The sequence below is a fragment of the Ovis aries genome, chromosome 5, assembly GCF_016772045.2.
Source record: "Ovis aries strain OAR_USU_Benz2616 breed Rambouillet chromosome 5, ARS-UI_Ramb_v3.0, whole genome shotgun sequence".
NCBI classification, from domain to species: domain Eukaryota; kingdom Metazoa; phylum Chordata; class Mammalia; order Artiodactyla; family Bovidae; genus Ovis; species Ovis aries.
Window position 1 is genome coordinate 63,863,945 of NC_056058.1, and position 18,289 is coordinate 63,882,233.

Genomic DNA, 18,289 nt, shown 5'->3' on the forward strand with positions numbered 1-18,289 from the left:
AGTTTAGTTTTGTCTGTTTTAGAAATTCGTATGATTTACAACTACATTTCATACTCTATATTAGTACTATACAGTGTTTAGTCTTTTGTGCCAGGCTTACTTTGCTAGGCATAATCTTTGAGATTCACCCATTTTGTTGTATTTATAAGTAGCTACTTGCTTTTTATTGCTGAATAGTTCCACTGTAGGATATATACCACAGTTTATTTACCAGCTGACATTTGTGTTGTTTCTGATTGTGGCAGTTACAGATTAGGTATAAGGATTCTTTTATAAGTCTTTATGTGGATGCATCGTTTCATTTCTTGAGTACATTTCTAGTTGTTTATATACCCTGTTTAGTTTTCTAGCTATTTCTGGTGGGTGGGAAAATCTGGTTCCAGTTAGTCTCTTATAGCCAGAAGTGAAATTCTGTTAATTATTTTCAAGTTCAGATTATCTCACATTTGGGTAGCCAGCCCCTTCAAGCTGGCTTCTTTGTCCTTTTGATGACCTCAGTTATACCTTTGTGGCAAATGATGCTGCAGACTTATCTTAGATTTTTTCCGCCTAACCTGGAACTAGCCATTTCTCCAAGAAGCCCTGGTAGGTTCCTTTTTAGAGATTGAGATTTAGAAAACAAGATCTGGGTGCTAGGAATACTTGCTACTATTCAGGTGTTGTCTTCAGACCTCTTCGGGCTACTGTCCTTGCCCAGGCTTCCATTCCCACCATACTGCTCTATTGCCCACCATGAATGTCCTCCTTGCATGACTGACAGCTTACTGAGGAAAGGAAAAAGGGAATGAGGCAAGCCCTTATAGGCTCCAGGTTCTGACTGACCTTGCGGAGGTCGGGAGTGTTCCTGCATGGAAGTGAGCCATTTGTACACACAGAAATCATCTGCCCCTGAGTAGATGCAATCTGGATCCAATGGGGACCATGCAACGCAAAGCAATCGACCTCGATGTCCTCGGAAATTGCATAGAGGCTCTTCCTGGAGAGTATCCCACACCTAAAACCAAAAGTCGCACATGAGAATAGATAATTTTTGGTTATTCTATTGTCTGAGGAGGTGTTGGTATACATTTTTGAAAAAAAAAAAAAAAATCTGTGTACTCTTATTTCCTCTTGTAATTTGTACTTGCAGTTTCAGAAAGTGCTATTTCCTAACGGAGGTTTCTGTATTCTGGGATATAGAGTTCCCATAGGAATGATTTGGAGTAAGCTTTTAATGATGCCCTGTGGATTTCACTGTCTTGAACCAGTACTGCATGTTATCTTTGGGCTGGGGATTCCGATACCTCTAATTCAGAGCCCACATCTACATGTGTGATGCAAGGGTTCTAGTTTCTCACAGATGATTCTTCTACCTCAGGGCAAATGATCAATTTCCTTGCTATTTCCTGAATGATTCCAGTCTCCATCTCAAAGGGCAGCCAGTCACGGCTCTCAGCTCTGTGCAGACAGCTCATTTACCACTCAGTACTGAGACAGACATCCATCACTGATGATGGATCCCCAGTTCCTGAGGTCTGTTCTGGTTCTGATATCCGAAACTCACTTCACAGCTCTGGCTTGGCATCTCATCTTTATTTTTGAGAACTTGAAGATGTAAGCTACCGAGTTATTATTAGAAGTATTTTTTTTCATGATTTATAGTCACCCTTCTGTGACAGAACAGAATGGGAGGAGTACTTTTCACATCAACTTTAGTCTATCATACTGACAGGAGGTCAAAGTGAAATCTTTAAAAACATCAGTTTAGCTAGTTCCTATCAATATTCTCTTTCACCTAAGTTACAAAAAAACCCAAATTTACCCTGACAAGGGCCCAGATATGTTTAATAAAATGCCCTCTAGGACATGGGTTTGGGTGGACTCCGGGAGTTGGTGATGGACAGGGAGGCCTGGTGTGCTGCAGTTCATGGGGTCGCAAAGACTTGGACACCACCAAGCAACTGAACCGAACTGAACTGAGAGCTCAGAAAAATCACAGGGGAGAAGAAGAAAGAGTTTCAGTTAGAGTATATAGTGAAGAACCCACAGAATCAGGGATGCAATAGTACCTGAGCTGTACCGTCGTAGGAGGCGGATACCAGCCTTCCATCATGGTGTGGGCTCCATGCCAGACTGGTGATCTTGGCTGTGTGCCCTGACAGGGTCCGGTAGGGCTCTGTAATGGTCACTGGAGATTCAGGATTGCTCTCTAAAAGACAGGGGATGATGGCATTGGTACCAATAACAACAACAGAAAGACATAAAGGAGGGTTTTAATTAGCATGGCAAGTCAAGATGTTGCCACATGCTTTCTACGTGATTTTCACTGGGCAGCACTGTCTAGTGGTTAAGAGTGTAGGCATATCCACTGTGGCATATCCATGGGCTTACTGTAGGAAGTGATAGCTCTCATTCTTTCTTTCTAAAAGCCAGCAAAATGGAAGTAATGCCTTTAGGATGTGATACCAAGAAGGATGTATTATCATGTATAGTTAAAAATGTGTGACCTGAATCTAGTCATAAGAATATATGAGACCAAACTGAGGACGCATCTACCACATAACCAGCTGGTATTAAAAAAAAAAAAAATCAAGATGAAAAAACAAAAAAGGCTGAGAGATATAAAGGACAATATTGAATCAACTGACAACACTAGAATAAGCATGGTAGATTAAACTATTATAATGGAATTGTGGTTATATAAAGGAATATCATTATTCTTACAAAATACACAAACACTTTGGAAAATACATACACCACAGCACAAAGCAAATATGACAAAAGGTTATAAGTTGTTGAATCTGTGAAAAGGTATATGGTAGTCCTTCATACTGTTTTTGCAACTTTCCTCTAAGTGTGAATTATTTAAATATAAGAAGATAAAAATGAAGTTTTTCCTGGTCATTGTTTCCCTTTTTGTGTTATTCAGTAGATTTGAAATAAAAAACAAACCAGGATGATAGTATTTCAGTAGACAAAGATCTGCACTGCTTTTAAGAATTAAGTTAATGCTCTCCTGTAAGTGATGCTGGAAAAACTGGACAGCTACCTGTGAAAGAACGAGATTAAAACATTTTTTCACACCTTATAAAGAAATAAACTCACAATGGATTAAAGACTTAAATGTAAAACTGGAAACCTTAGAACTCTTAGAAAGGAACTCTCTGACATAAATGATACCAGTATTACTTTGGATTTGTCTCTTCAGGCAAAACAAACAAAAGCATATTAAAAAACAAAAATTATAGCTCTTGGCAATGAAGATGGGTTATGTGTTTTTTTTTTCTTCATATTAAGAAAAAAAGTAATTATCTTCTTTCACATTAAAAAAGGCTCTTCTGACCACTTAACTTCTTCTAGGTGCTGAGGAAGTTCAGAGAAGTTTAAGCCTTGTAAGGAATAAGTTGTATGAAAATATGAAAAAGATCAACCTGCTAGGCAGGGACTAGTAGTTACCAGAACACATGCAGATGCTGCAGTTAGACAGTGTGGGAATGAATCTGGGCTCTATCATGTATGAGCTGTGGGACGCATGGAAGTGAGCTAACCCCTCTGAGCCTCAATTAGGAAAATGAAGATAACAAAACCTACCTCCCAGGAGTGTAAGAATTAGATGCAGTCATGCATGGGATGGGATGTGTGTTGTACGTGTCAAATACTCAAACACTGAAGGAAGGGAATATACATTGGCACCATCTTTTGGAGAGTGACTTGGCAATAACTATACTTTAGAAAATTTGGAGGAAACAGCAATGTTTATTAATGAGGGATGGGAATAAGGGAGGTACTTCACTTTCTAAGTTAACATGTATTGTCATGTTTGAAATTTTTGTTGTGTTTTAAATAAGGTGAATACATTACTTTTGAAAGCAGAAAAATAGTAAGAGTAGTGTTTAATACCAAAGAAAAAGGAAAATGTACGAAGATTGGAACAAAAAGTAGCTGAACACATATACCACCCCCAGTATGGAAAGAAACCAAAGTTACCTATGACAGTCTGCAGGTTGTGCACATAAATGACTGCGTTGTTGGAGCCAGAGGCCATCAGATAGCTCAGTTCTGGCTGGCTGCCATGCTCATGATGCCAGCTAATGGTATTCACAAGCTTATGATGTTGCTGGATGGTGCAGATCAGTTTCAGGTTAGGAACCTTGAATATTTCTATTGATCTGGAATAAGAAACACCAAGATAAGAAAGGATGCTCAAATTACAGTTCAGTGCAAGCAGGTATCATCCTCATTCCATCAGTCAAAGAAAGGTGAAATGGAATAGGATAACCCAATCTTAACTGCAGAGGTTACTCTCTTACAAAAAATCAGGTACAAAAGGCAGTTCTTTCAGCAGCTTTAATAAATCCCAACAACCTCTGGAAAGTTGTATTTATCATGCTCTAAAAATAATAAATGGTACCAGGGAAAAACTAAAAGAAGAATTAATAAACCAATGGCTGAAACAGTACCATGTTACTATGATCAATACCGGAAAGGGCAAAACAAAACAAAACACCCTAAACAACCAAACCAAAACACTGGAAAGGATATAGTAAGAGCTAAAAAGCATTTCTGCTTTTTTTTTCTTTAAAAAGAATGAAAGGAGATTTAGGGAACTTAATTCTGGAGATAAGCATTCTTTGAAGCATACTACAACCAAAACAGAGTAGGCAAACATTCCCTTTGAGCTATAAATATTTAACTTATTTTGCAGTTCTCAATAATGCAGACAGCTCCTGAGTTATTTAAGGATATCAGGGATAAGTCAGAATATCAAATACAGCTAGGCTTTCCCAACTAACATTACAGATGGCACTAGCTTGTGATCAAATATATGTGCAATTACAAAGTTTTTTTTTTTTAAAAAAAACAAACACATACCCATCTTCATTGCCAAGAGCCATGATTTTGCCATCTGCTTTCCAGCTGATCTCTGTGTGTACAGGCAATTTGTACTAGAAAAGCAAAACAAACCAATCTCGACTGAAAACATTGTTCTTGCCACACAGCTTACAAATCAATGATGACAGTGTGAGGGGAAAAAACAAACAAACCTTGGTTTAAGAATGTTCTAATTACAACAGCCATTCTTATAAATAATCTACGTAATTTGCCAAAGAGTTACTAAGAACAACTATGCTAAATATGATTTCCTAACTGGGACAAAAGACAGGCCAGTGAGTATTAAATATTTGCAGTGTCTAACCTTGTGAAATGAACTTAATTAAAATGATTTTTATCCCACAGTAAGACATGAAACATGTCCACTGGCTTCGATAACACGGGGGCTGTCATCTTAAGAGAAGTCACATACGCCACCCTCTTTTCTTCCCATCTCTTCTGTTTCTTTTCCAGAATTTTATTTTTCTCTTCTTCTGTTTTTATTAGAGAACAGTTCCTTTGTTCCCCAAGGCTGCCTGGGCCCTCTTCTTTTCTTACTTGTCTCTCCACAGACCACCTCATACATGCCCACAGCTTCTTTAGTTACCGCTCATATAAAGGGACTCTAAATTTCCATTTCCAGCCCAAATTCCTTATGTGAACTTCTGATCTATATTATTTAAGTCTTACAAAACTAAAAGCTTGTTAGGAACAGGAATTTTGCCTCTTTTATTCACTGTTGAATGTTAAGATAACATTTAAAACATGAAGGAATATAGCCATTAAAAACAATTCAATTTATGATTAAATATTATTTTTATAACAAAAATAGCCATACAAAAATAATGAGCAAAAGTAAATAATGCTCATTTGAAAGAGTAAGGAAAACTCAACATTTATGGTTTCACTTAAAAAGACAGTTCTGGCATACAGATATATTGATATAATGGTAAAGAAAATGTGATTAAACGTGGAAATCTGGGTGAAGGATATAAGGAAATTATTTGCATTATTTTTGCAGCTTTTGTATAAATCTGTAATTATTTCACTAAAAAACCAAAATGATAATTCTGTTTTGAGCAAAATACCTCATAGCTGTACTTGGATAACATAGTATAAAGTAAGTTTTACAAACACCTCCCTCTGGAGAAAGTGGCAGGTGTGAAAAGGGTGCTTTATATTCAAGATCTGAAAGTTTATAATAAATAACCATTGCAACTGAGAGAAGCCTGAAATCTGACAGCATAATGGATACCTCACATAATGCCATTTATCATGCAAGATGAGAAGATAAAACAGAGAGATCATGAGAAGACTTCAAATCACAAGAACTTACTTTGATTGAGTTGGTGTCCCTGATGAGTTTGTTGATGTCAAAGGCCTCTCCACTAAGCTTCCAAGGGTTGTGCTGTAAGACAATCCCTTCTCCTCCACAACTGTATAAAGTGAGGGAAGGTCTGTCTCCTTCTCCTACATGGAATAAGAAAAGAAAGCTTATCAGTTTTGTACTTTACCAGCTTAACTGTTTGTTGCTTAATATGACCATGTTATACTATGACATGTTTTATCTTCTGCCACTCAAAACAGTAGGGGTGCCAAAGCTGGGATCAGAAGACATGTTCTCAAAGTTTTGGGGAATTTATCTTATCTTACAGAAATAAGTACTGTCTGGCATTTAAATATATGAAGCTGCAGGACTTCCTATGATTAAATGTAAGAAGCTATTCTCAAAGCAATTGGTGTTATAGTAACTTTCCTGTTTATTTTAGGAAGTAAACAGTGGTTCTGATGGGTTTTTGTAAGGACACATTTTATTTTCACTACTGTAGAACTGTTTGGCACAAATCAAGGATCAGCATTTGCTAAATGAATGAATGAACTCTATAATGCTGCTTGAGTTCTGATGACTTACACTGCAGTTAGGCAGATGTACAGATGTTCCACTATAGATGCTGAAGAAAAGACTACTAAAGATTTTGCTGAACACATTCAATTTATAAATTCTGCAAGACCTACCATTGTAGGAATAAGAAAGGCAAGACTGAGGGGCTAGAAAAGGGTCAGAATGTATTCACAGGCAACAAGAGATCATCTGAGAAATTCTAACCCTGCTTTAACTGTAGGTTGAAACAGATGATCATTAACATTATAATTCTTTAAAAAATTTTTTTAAATAAAGTGTTTATTTTTTTGGCCACACTGAGTGGCTTGTGGGATCTTAGTTGCCCAGCCAGGGACTGAACCTGGCACTTGGCAGTGAGAGCATGCAGTCTGCACCACTGGACTGCCAAAGAATTCCCAACATTATAATGCTGATAAAATTAAAAGGCGATAGCAAGTTTTAGTGAAAATTATTAGATTAGGTATCAGGACCTAGCATGAGATAACTGTAGTCACAATAAAAAATTCAGCTCAGAGAGACCAAATACTAAAATTTGGAGAGGCTTATTCTAGGTGAATGGTTTCTAACTGATCACCTGTTACAACTGCCCTCAAGGACCCCAGGGACAACACAGCAGCCTGCATAAGGATTTATTGCACTAGAATGTTTATGACTTTTTCCAGGTTGAATATCCTAGGATTAAGTTGAAAGAGAATAGTCTTATATTTGTTAGAGAATGATTCAGATACTTACCGAGTGCCATGGCAGGTACTGGTGGTCCCCAGGCTAACGAGTACACAGTCTTCTTGTGATACGTGCTGGAAATCTGTGGAGGTCTGGGGGGAAGGGAAATTATAAACAGAAAGATTTAAAAAGGTACAGTGGAAAAGAGACCATCTTTTTTAAAAAAGTTGCCTGTTACAAACTTAGTTGCTGATACTAAAGAAAAATAACAGTACCCATCTCTAAGTAACTGATTGTAAAGAAGCAAACATTTAAATAATATACCATGTAATAAGAGCAACTAAAAAATAAGTCCCAAACATACTTTACCTAGAAAAAAGTTATTAATATCCCTTAACTGGCCAGGGTCATTTACCCTATCCCTGAATTTCTCACTTCACTTAAATGTCAAGTATTCTAATATTACTGTAGTTATATACAAAAGTAAAGGCTATCAAAACTTGAGAAAAACAGGACAAGACAGAAAATGCAAACTGTTCAGCCCAGAACTAAGGTTACTACTAAGCATATATTATTATCACTATGCAAATATCTCCACCTTATAGTCAAGTAAAAGACTAGAATCATTTTTGGCTTAACCTGTCATTAACATCACATTCTCAAACTAAGGCTTAATTTTTTTATTTTTGGCTGTTCTAAGCAGCTTGCAGGATCCTGGACCAAGGATTGAAACTGTGCCTCCTGCAGTAGCAGCGTGCAGTCCTAACCACTGGACAGTCAGGGACTTCCCAAGATTTCAGAGTAGATAGGTTTTTAGGTTTTTTTCCTCTAGATTAGTATTTTTATTCTTCACAAACGTTCATTTCTTCCATCCTTTCTACCTAATAATGGTATTTATTTAAAAAATTTTTTCAATGTTTTACAATTTTTTAAGATTACTTTCCATTTAGTTATTACGAAATGCTGGGTATACTCCCCATGTTATACAATACATCCTTGAGCCTTACACCCAATAGTTTATACCTTCCCCTCCTCCATCTCTATAATCCACCCCTCCCCCCACTGGTAACCACTAGTTTGTTCAATGTATCTGTGAGTCTGCTTCTTTTTTGTTATATTCAGTAGTTGGTTGTATTTTTTAGAGTCCATATATAAGTGATATCATACAGTACTTGTCTTTTTCGGTCTGACTTATTTCACTTAATGAAATAATGTCCTTTATATCCAACCACGTGGCTGCAAATGGTGAAATTTCATTGTTTTTTATGGCTGAGTAGCATTCCTGTGTGTGTGTACACACATCTTTTTTATCCTTTCATCTGCTGATGGACATTTAGGTTACTCCCATACCTTGGCAGTGGTAAATAATGCTGCTTTAAAGATTGGGGTGCATGTATCTTTTAGAATGACTGTTTTTGGTTTTTTTTGGATATATCTTGAGGAGTGAAATTGCAGGGTCATATGGTCGTTCGAGTTTTTGGTTTTTATTTATTTTTTAAAAAAGAAACCTTGCTCTTCAGGGTATTTTTGAAGGTTGTGGTTGATTAATGATATCTGATGTGTCCAGACAGGGCAGTGCAGTTATTACCTTTAACATATACTATACTCTGTGTGTGATTTTAGAATTCCAGTATCTGTGACTGAATGAGCTGTTGACTTCTTTATTTCCATGTATCTGACACATTTATCATGATCAGTCTAGACAATAAACCAAATTTTCTTTGGCTAAAGGAAATAGAAAAAGTGTTTCTGGCTGAATACCTAGCAATATATCTACAGTAACGTCCTTCCTCCTATTATATACCTTTGCTGCTGTCAGTTTGAATATTTAGCTTATAATAAGCAAAAGATAGTAATTTACTAGAATTAGTAATTTTGTACTGACACAAAGCTATTTAAATTGATATATAATTTTATTTTATTAAGTACTTCTTTGAAACAGTGTAGCCTTTTAAAAAAAAGATTAAAAATGGAGAAAAACAGTTAACTGTGGGTAAGTTAAACACAGGGTCTTCCCTGGTGGTTCACTGGTAAAGAATCTGCCTGCCAATGCAGAAGATACAGGTTCGATCCCTGGCTTGGGAAGATCCCCTGGAGAAGGGAATGGCTACCCACTCAGTATTCTTGCCTGGGAAATCCCAAGAGGAGCCTGGTGGGCTACAGTCCATAGGGTTGCAAAAAGTCGGATATGACTTAGTGATTAAACAATAAACAACAAGTTATACACAAGTACCTAAAGAATTGGCACATGAAAAGGTTAGCTCTACAGTGTAATGAATGATTCTCACTTAGGTGCAAATGATCTAGAACAGGAGTAGGCAGACTTTTTCTGTAAAGGGCCAGGTAGTCAGTGCTTCAGACTTTGTGAGTCAAGCAGTTTTTGTCACAGTCCATTCACTTTGCTGTGTAGCACACAAGCAGCCTCAGATAAGATGTAATGAAATGAGTGTGGCGGGGCTCTAATAAAACTTTACTGACAGAGAAACTTGAATTATATTTACTTTTCACACGTTGTGAAATATTCTTGATTCTTTTTCATTGATTTTTAAAAGATAAAACTATTCTTAACTCATGGGCTTCCCTGGTGGCTCAGACGGTAAAGAATCTGCCTGCAATGCAGGAGACCTGGGTTTGATCCCTGGGTTGGGAAGATCCCTTGGAGGAGGAAATGCAATCCACTCCAGTATTCTTGCCTGAGAAATCCCATGGTCAGAGGAGCCTGGCAGGCTACAGTTCATGGGATCGCAAAGAGCTGGACACGACTGAGCGACTAAATACTTTCTTAGCTCATGGGCCGCAGTTTTCTAATCCCTGGCCTAGAACAGTGCTGTCCAATAAAGTAGCCCTTAGCCAGATATGGACATGGAACAACAGACTGGTTCCAAATAGGTAAAGGAGTACGTCAAGGCTGTATATTGTCACCCTGCTTATTTAACTTATATGCAGAGTACATCATGAGAAACGCTGGACTGGAAGAAACACAAGCTGGAATCAAGATTGCCAGGAGAAATATCAATAACCTCAGATATGCAGATGATACCACCCTTATGGCAGAAAGTGAAGAGGAGCTAAAAAGCCTCTTGATGAAAGTGAAAGAGGAGAGTGGAAAAAGTTGGCTTAAAGCTCAACATTCAGAAAACGAAGATCATGGTATCCGGTCCCATCACTTCATGGGAAATAGATGGGGAAACAGTGTCAGACTTTATTTTTGGGGGCTCCAAAATCACTGCAGATGGTGACTGCAGCCATGAAATTAAAAGACGCTTACTCCTTGGAAGGAAAGTTATGACCAACCTAGATAGCATATTCAAAAGCAGAGACATTACTTTGCCGACTAAGGTCCGTCTAGTCAAGGCTATGGTTTTTCCAGTAGTCATGTATGGATGTGAGAGTTGGACTGTGAAGAAGGCTGAGCACTGAAGAATTGATGCTTTTGAACTGTGGTGTTGGAGAAGACTCTTGAGAGTCCCTTGGACTGCAAGGAGATCCAGCCAGTCCATTCTGAAGGAGATCAGCCCTGGGATTTCTTTTGGAAGGAATGATACTAAAGCTGAAACTTCAGTACTTTGGCCACCTCATGCGAAGAGTTGACTCATTGGAAAAGACTCTGATGCTGGGAGGGATTGGGGGCAGGAGGAGAAGGGGACGACAGAGGATGAGATGGCTGGACGACGATATCACTGACTTGATGGACGTGAATCTGAGTGAACTCCGGGAGTTGGTGATGGACAGGGAGGCCTGGCGTGCTGCGATTCATGGGGTCGCAAAGAGTCTGACACGACTGAGCGACTGAACTGAACTGAACTGAACTGAACTCGCCAGATACGGCCCTTGAGCACTGGCAGTGTGGCACATGTGACTAGGAGCTCAATCTCTAATTTATTTAATTTTAATTACTTTAAGCATAAGTAGCCACATGTGGCCAGTGGCTACCAAACTGAACAGTGCAGGTTTGGAATCTAATCAAGCACTCAGAATAGCTGTGTCCAATAGATTTATATTGTGAGCCATAAATACAAACCCCATCTGCAACTTAAAGCTTTCTGGTAGCCATGTTAACAGAAGTATCAGAAACAAGTGAAATTCAATTTTAGGAATCAGCTCAGTGTATAAAAAGTATTACCTTTTAAAATATAATTAAAATATATATTGAGGCATCTTACATTCTTTTCTTTTTTGAACTCTCAAGTGTATTCTACACTTAGCACACTTCAGTAGCCACCTGTGACTAAAGACACAGTGCTGTTCCAGAAAGTTTATAGGCAATACAGGGAAGACAAGGAATATAGGAAATACAGGAAAGAGTGAACTGAATTACAAGTCACCACAAAGAATTAACTAGACAAGTCCAAAATGTAGAATATGCTAGAAACGACTTATCTGGAATCTTCAATTTGAAAAGGCAGTGTTACGGAAAGAAGTGGGGGACTATTCTACAAGAAGAGGCTAAAGAGGCATTAAAAAACACAATGTGTGACCCCTGATTAAAAAAAGGTTTGAAAAAAATTGCTAGAAAAACATTTTTGGCTCAACTGAGGAAATTTGTATATGCACAGGATATTACATCATGTTATGGATTACTGCTAATTTTTGTTAAGTGTACCAAAAGTATGGCAAAATGTTAACAACTGGTAATTCAAAATGGAAGAAACAGAGATGTTCTTTATTCTAAGCTTTTAACATTCTTGAAAGTGAAAGTGTTAGCCGCTCAGTCATGTCTGACTCTTTGTGACCTCATGGACTGTAGCCCGCCAGGCTCCTCTGTCCATGGAATTCTACACTCAACAATACTGGAGTGGTAGCCATTTCCTTCTCCAGGGCATCTTCCCAACCAGGGATCAAACCTGGGTCTCCTGCATTGCAAGCAGATTCTTTACCATCTGAGCCACCAGGGAAGCCCCTATGTATAACTTAACATTCTTGGATGCCTGAAAACTTTTGTAAAAAAATGTTGAGGGAAAACAAAAGCAAATGTTTTCCTGAAAAAAAAAAACTTCAGTGGTGTTCACAGGTCAGATGGGCTGAACCATCACAATAACCTGAAAAAATGTTTTAAAAATAAAATTCTGAATTCTAAGCCCCAGTCTCAGAGTCAGAATCTTAAAGATGATTCTCAGTCTTACTATGATAAACATCTGGGTCTATGAACTCAAAATGAACTCACTTAACATTTTGGTCAATGGGCTAAATAAAGATCATCTATTTCTTACTTGTTGGAGTAGGTGTCGTACAATCCCACTTTTCCATCGTCAGTTCCAAAAGCTAAGCAGCCTTCCTTGGTCGGGTGCCAGCACAGCTACAAGGAAATACGAAGGGGCACTGTTAAGGGATTCATTAAGTTATACTTCAGCATTCAGCTGGAAACACTTACTGCTCTTGGTGTCTTCTAATTTTAAAAGTAACAAATTCTCATTATTTAAGAGAAAAATTGTATTAAAAATAAAGTCACTTGTAATTTCACCATCCAAACCACCCCACTACCAGTTCTGTATCTTTCTAGAAATTTTTTGTGAGTAAACTTTATATATAATTGAAAAACAAAAATAGGATCAAATGTTTAAATGATGTTCGTGATACATTGTTGGATGGGGAGTAAAAGATTCCAGAACAATTTAGAAAATATGATTCTATTATTCTTTGGATTATGGAAGCAGGAGAATAGAGTCAAGGGTGGAAAAGAGAACATTTTTGCTTTCTACACTTCTGTACTGTGGGTTTTTTTAAAATCACAAACATTATTATTCCTCATGTGGTTATATTATAATTTAATGTACCTCCTATGAATGCACGCACATCCAGGTTATTTTAAATTTCTTACTATCAGAAAATAGGGTGACTTGAATAAAAATGTAATTTCACAAAACAAAGCTAAATTTCTGAATTAGGAGGTAATGCGTTTGGTTAGGGAGGGTGCCTGTGCTTTCCCAGTTTCAAATTGCATCAAAAATACTCCTGAAATGTAAATTCCCTATAGAGTTCATTTGTGTGAATAGGTATTCTCTAAGAGAGAATTAGTTATTTGAAACCAGTGTATGGCAAGTTCAAAGAACGCATCCTTACCGCTGTAACCTTGGACTTGACACCTTGCCAAAAATTTTTCACATCATAGTTGTTCTTTATGGAGAGTGTATTCCATACGCGGATCATGCCATCCCCAACGCCTATCGCTAAGCAGCCTGTGTCCACAGGAGAGAAAGCCAGACTGTAGGCAAACCCACCGAGGGAAGGCAGGGTCCAGCAGCACTCCAGAGTGGCCATGTCCCAACATTTTACCTGAAAAGGTTAAGGGTTAGGGTCTTTATGAAGATCGGAGAAACGGGAAAAACAATCAATGTTTCAGACAGAATGGGCTCAATGAGCGCAGCAGGAGAATGTAACTTACCTATTCCAGAAGGAATTAGAAAAAAAAAAAGGCAGTAAACTGTAGAGCTCAAAGGGATCTTGGAATACATTTATCCCCTAAGATGCCAAGTGAATTGAAGGCACACAATACACTAGAACTCAGGCTTCCTATTTCCCAGAGTCCACTGGCCTTTCCACAATATTACAGCATTGATAATCTCATTTGGTAAACTCAAAAAAAAAGTAAAGAAAAAAGATGACGGTCTTAGGACAGTGGAAGAATCAGAGTTTATCTCAAAAAGCAAAATATGTTATCATTTCCGTTGGACGAGGAGTGCTAAGTTTTTAATCTTCACTTGTTTATTAACACAGTGACTTGGGAGAAAACAAAGTCTATCAAACAAGCTTTGATTACTGAAAAACAGTAAGGTTACTCAGATAAAGCCAATTCTCTCTTACAGAGACTCTGCCAAGAGCAGATGATTCTGCTACCTAAACTATATAGACAAGGATATTTTAAGGCTAAACCATGATGACCTCTCACATCCTTTCATGCTCACATCTCTTCCTTATCGTATCTGCTTTAACAAAAAGACATCTTGGTTGTTCCTCCCCTTCCCTTTACTTCCCTCTACTGCTAATGTATTTAATGCCAATCAGAAACAGTAACTTTGAAATTGGAACCTGGGGGTGAGGTGAGGTGTGAGAACTGATGATAGTCTGAAAAAGTCCTCTAATCCTATCCAAGTCATAAATCACCAATATACAGTACTGAATGCAGAATAAGCTGTTCTTACATCTCTGTCCATTGATATGGAAAGCAGCAGCTGTTTGTCTTCTTCAGTTTGCAGAGGACATAAATTAAACACAATCCTTGAATGATTTTGCCCTTCTGATGAACCACTAAAGAGGGTATATTTCCGTCTCCAAGACTGAGTGAGATCCCATAGCAGCAGTTCACCTCTGTGAAGGAAAAACAAGTAGCAGTTCTCTTTCATGAGCAATCTGAAAACAAGTGGTTTTGGGCCAGAGTGCGGGCCCTCAGCTGCAAAATACTTTCTGTTCATTGTTCCTTTAAGGAGAGACAAATTACATATTCTAAAACAGACGCAAAAACAAAAGAAATTATTGCCTATGGCGAGGAGAACCAAGCAGATCAGACAGAGGTGGAGAGGGAGCTCTGGGGTTCGCTGGTGGTCTAGTGGTTAGGACTCTGCTTTCGCTGTAGTTGCCCGATTTGGTCAGGGAACTGAGATCCTGCAAGCTACGTGGTGTGGCTAAAATTTTTAAAAAGGAGCTTTACTATATCCTTTCATTCTTTTTGAACCATGCAAACGTACTAGACTACCTTCTGAACAGATTTTCCTAATAGCTTTAATTATAAAATGCCACCATAATTTGCACAACCACAAAGGCTTTAAGACATTTGTCTGCTTTGGAGCAGTGTGGGTAGTAGCGTCACTGCTAACACTTTGGGAGATCCTATATGCTCTACCTGCATTGCCTCTTAAAGCAGGGACCTTGTCTGTTAAATTCACTTGTCATCTCAAGCACCTAGAAACAGGTGCTCAATACATTTTGCTTAACAAATGGTCATAATCATCCTAAGAGAAAGGAAACACTATAACCGCCCCCTTATTCATGTGAAGTCACTGAAGCTCAGAAAAGTGAAGAATCTTGCTTATGAACAGCTGATAAGTAACAGACTGATTCTGAAATCTGCCTGACTTCAGAGTCCACACTTAACAAGCAGGCTGTCCTTATTTGATTTTTTCATAACTCTTACTAGACAGCACAGGTATTAATTCCATGACTTTTCCATTACAAATGGTCCATCATAATATAATGGGCCTCTTAGCCACTGCTGTCTCCATCTTATGTGTCTAGAAAGAGAAGCCTAGGAATTCCTGAGACTAGAGAGGAAAACAAAATGTGTTAGAGAGCATGACAAAAAAAAAAAAAACTTACCCAAAACAGCTGGATACCAGCTGAGTTGGCTGATCCTTGGGCCAATGGAGTGTCAACCAAAGGCGCTCTTTAACAGTTGGGTCTACACCCCCTCCTCTTCTTTTAAGAAAGGGCAATTTCAAAGTCATCACCCCTGCAGATTAAAAGAAGTTTCATGGACAGTCAAGACACACACTCAGGATAATAAGACAGTAAAAAAGCTTTTACTGGATTGATAGAAGTTATATCACAAGGGAAATGTCGAATATTAGCCTTACCTCGGCCTCTAGAGCAGCTCCAGATCCGAATGGTCTGGTCTTTGCTCCCAGTGGCTAAGTAGCAGCCTTTTGTTACTGGAGTTTGTGCTGTAACTTTCCCATTGGGAATTTCAGGTTCTTCTAGGATAGAGATGGTAATTTTGTTTTTAATTTGCATTAAAAATGAACTCATTAAAGAAAAAACTAGTTTGCAAGGGTTCCTGTAACTATCATTTTCATAGATTTGATCTGTAAAATCTAGTTTTAAATGTAATTCAAATTGCACTATTCTACCCACTTGGTTCTTTGGGTCTAAAGAGTACTGAACCCTCTTAAATCATCTCTACCTGAATTTTCCTCTTGGTTTATGGATAAACAGTCTTCACCCGACAGGGGACACCAGGCTATGGAATGGATCTCATCATCGTGGCCTCGAAGCCTGTGCATAACTTCTCCTTTCTTGCTGATGTCAATTATAACCACTATGCCATCTTTGTAGCTAAAAAACAAGGTTAGAAATATTGCTAAAAAATACAGACTGTCTTTCCAGGAAACTTTTGGCTTAGGAGTTATTGTGCATTTCTACAAGTTAAGTGCATGGAGGGGAGGGAGGAAAGAGAGCAAGGAATATTTTGTTCTGTCCTTTTTCCAAAGTATACTTATTTCATATTTTGATCAAATGATCAAATTCCAGGTACTATGTTATACTATGCATGTTGCCCAGTATGAAGTTTGACAGCAGAGCATGCTTGTGCTCGAGGGAAACGTTAAAGAAAAGTAGTCCTGAAAGGGGCCAGCAATCCCCCTAATTGTAAATGAATTTGTCCTAATACACTAAAAATATCTTTTTATTTTACAAGTGATCTTACTTTTCTAACAAAAGCTGCAGAATTCTAACCTGTAGATCTGGGTATTTCAAGACTGTCATTCTTTTCAAATTAGAAGAAATTGAGACATTCTAATAGTTTTTTCTTTAAATAATGAAGTATTTCAGACACAATAAAGAAATATCTACTCTCTAGCTTAAGAAAAAAAAACCAAAACTTTGCAGTACAGTTGAAATCCTCTGTATATCTCATCCCAATCAAATTTTTCTCCCTCTCTTCCACAGAGGTAAACTGTAGTTCCTCTATCTTGTGTTATATTAGTTCTAGACTCCCTTTGTATATATTCCTAAATGAGAAACAAAATTACTTTGTACTTTAAAAGCTTCATATAAATGGTAACATGTTGTTTATTTTTCTGTAGCTTGTTTTTTCCACTCATTCTTTTTGTGAGTCATCCATGTTAACACATGTAACTCTAGTCCCTGATCAGTCATTTATACTATTGCATAGTACTCCAGTGTATGAATATACTTCAAGTTTACTCATTTTCCTTTTGAAAGGCTCTCACTTTTTTACTGTTACAAACATAAAATGCTATTAATAATATTATTATTATAAGATTATAAAATATATAATAATCTTAATTAATAATCTTATCACACACTTAAGACACTTTCAGGTTTGATGCCTAGTAACAGAACTGCCAGAATCTTAGTCACATTTTTGCTTTACTAGAAAGTGCAAAATGGTCTCCAAAGTAGGCATACCTGTTTTCCTATACACTAGATAATCCTACAGCTTTATTTCTCTTTTTATTAAAAAATTTTTTTCCCAGTTACAACTTTATTAAAAAAAAATAAAATCATAGAATATATCAAATCTTTGAAGATAGAGACTTTGAAAACCATCAAGTTATATAACCTAACAACAGACATATGATCAAGCTATTTTGCAATTTCAATCAAGGCTTCAGGGACTAATCACTGTTTTGAAGAACATTTAAAAATAAATCATTTTGATTCAGTCCTGTTTGACTGTTTGAAAGACTCACCTCTTCTTGTGAATTTCTGCTCATCTTTCAAGGTCAGTTTGATTTACCCTTCTCTGACCCCTGCCTACCACCCTTTCTGCTCTGTCTCTTGTACCCTCACCACAATGCTCCCATTTCATGGAGACCTCCCATCACAGACCCTTTCCATTTTCAGTGTTACTCACACACACCTGTCTTCCTGTTCATCCCTGCATGCAGAGCAGATTCATGATCCATCATCATAATCACTCCTTAAATAAAATCCTTATCTCCTTTGTTCCCCCTTTTTCTCAGGGGTTGAATCCAAACCTGGTTGAATCCAACCACCCCCTTTCTCAATCAGTTTGAGTAGTTTACTTAAAATTCACGATCATGATCCTCGGCTTGGCACTCAACCAGGACCATAGGACCTGCAATTTCCATCAGAAAGTTCATTTTCCTGTTCTCTGAGATGACTCTTCATACCTTC

At 37.7% G+C, this 18,289-nt stretch overlaps 1 protein-coding gene across 4 annotated transcripts in view; it reads right to left on the reverse strand.

Annotated features, from left to right (window-relative positions):
* The window catches only part of GEMIN5 (gem nuclear organelle associated protein 5), a 38,791-nt gene that overhangs the window by 17,475 nt on the left and 3,027 nt on the right, over window positions 1–18,289 (reverse strand). For 2 of the 4 annotated variants that reach the window (XM_042250668.2, XM_042250667.2), the window contains exons 4-15: window positions 16,311–16,462; window positions 15,985–16,101; window positions 15,728–15,860; window positions 14,557–14,722; window positions 13,478–13,690; window positions 12,628–12,713; window positions 7,487–7,569; window positions 6,188–6,321; window positions 4,852–4,925; window positions 3,967–4,148; window positions 2,049–2,188; window positions 823–994 (exon numbers count right to left, since the gene is read on the reverse strand). In XM_042250668.2, the coding sequence (XP_042106602.1) occupies window positions 823–994; window positions 2,049–2,188; window positions 3,967–4,148; window positions 4,852–4,925; window positions 6,188–6,321; window positions 7,487–7,569; window positions 12,628–12,713; window positions 13,478–13,690; window positions 14,557–14,722; window positions 15,728–15,860; window positions 15,985–16,101; window positions 16,311–16,462 (1,652 nt within the window). Of the gene's footprint in view, window positions 1–822; window positions 995–2,048; window positions 2,189–3,966; window positions 4,149–4,851; window positions 4,926–6,187; window positions 6,322–7,486; window positions 7,570–12,627; window positions 12,714–13,477; window positions 13,691–14,556; window positions 14,723–15,727; window positions 15,861–15,984; window positions 16,105–16,310; window positions 16,463–18,289 lie in introns of all 4 variants that reach the window. The other 2 variants (XM_004009008.6, XM_012178843.5) reach the window with 1 other exon arrangement.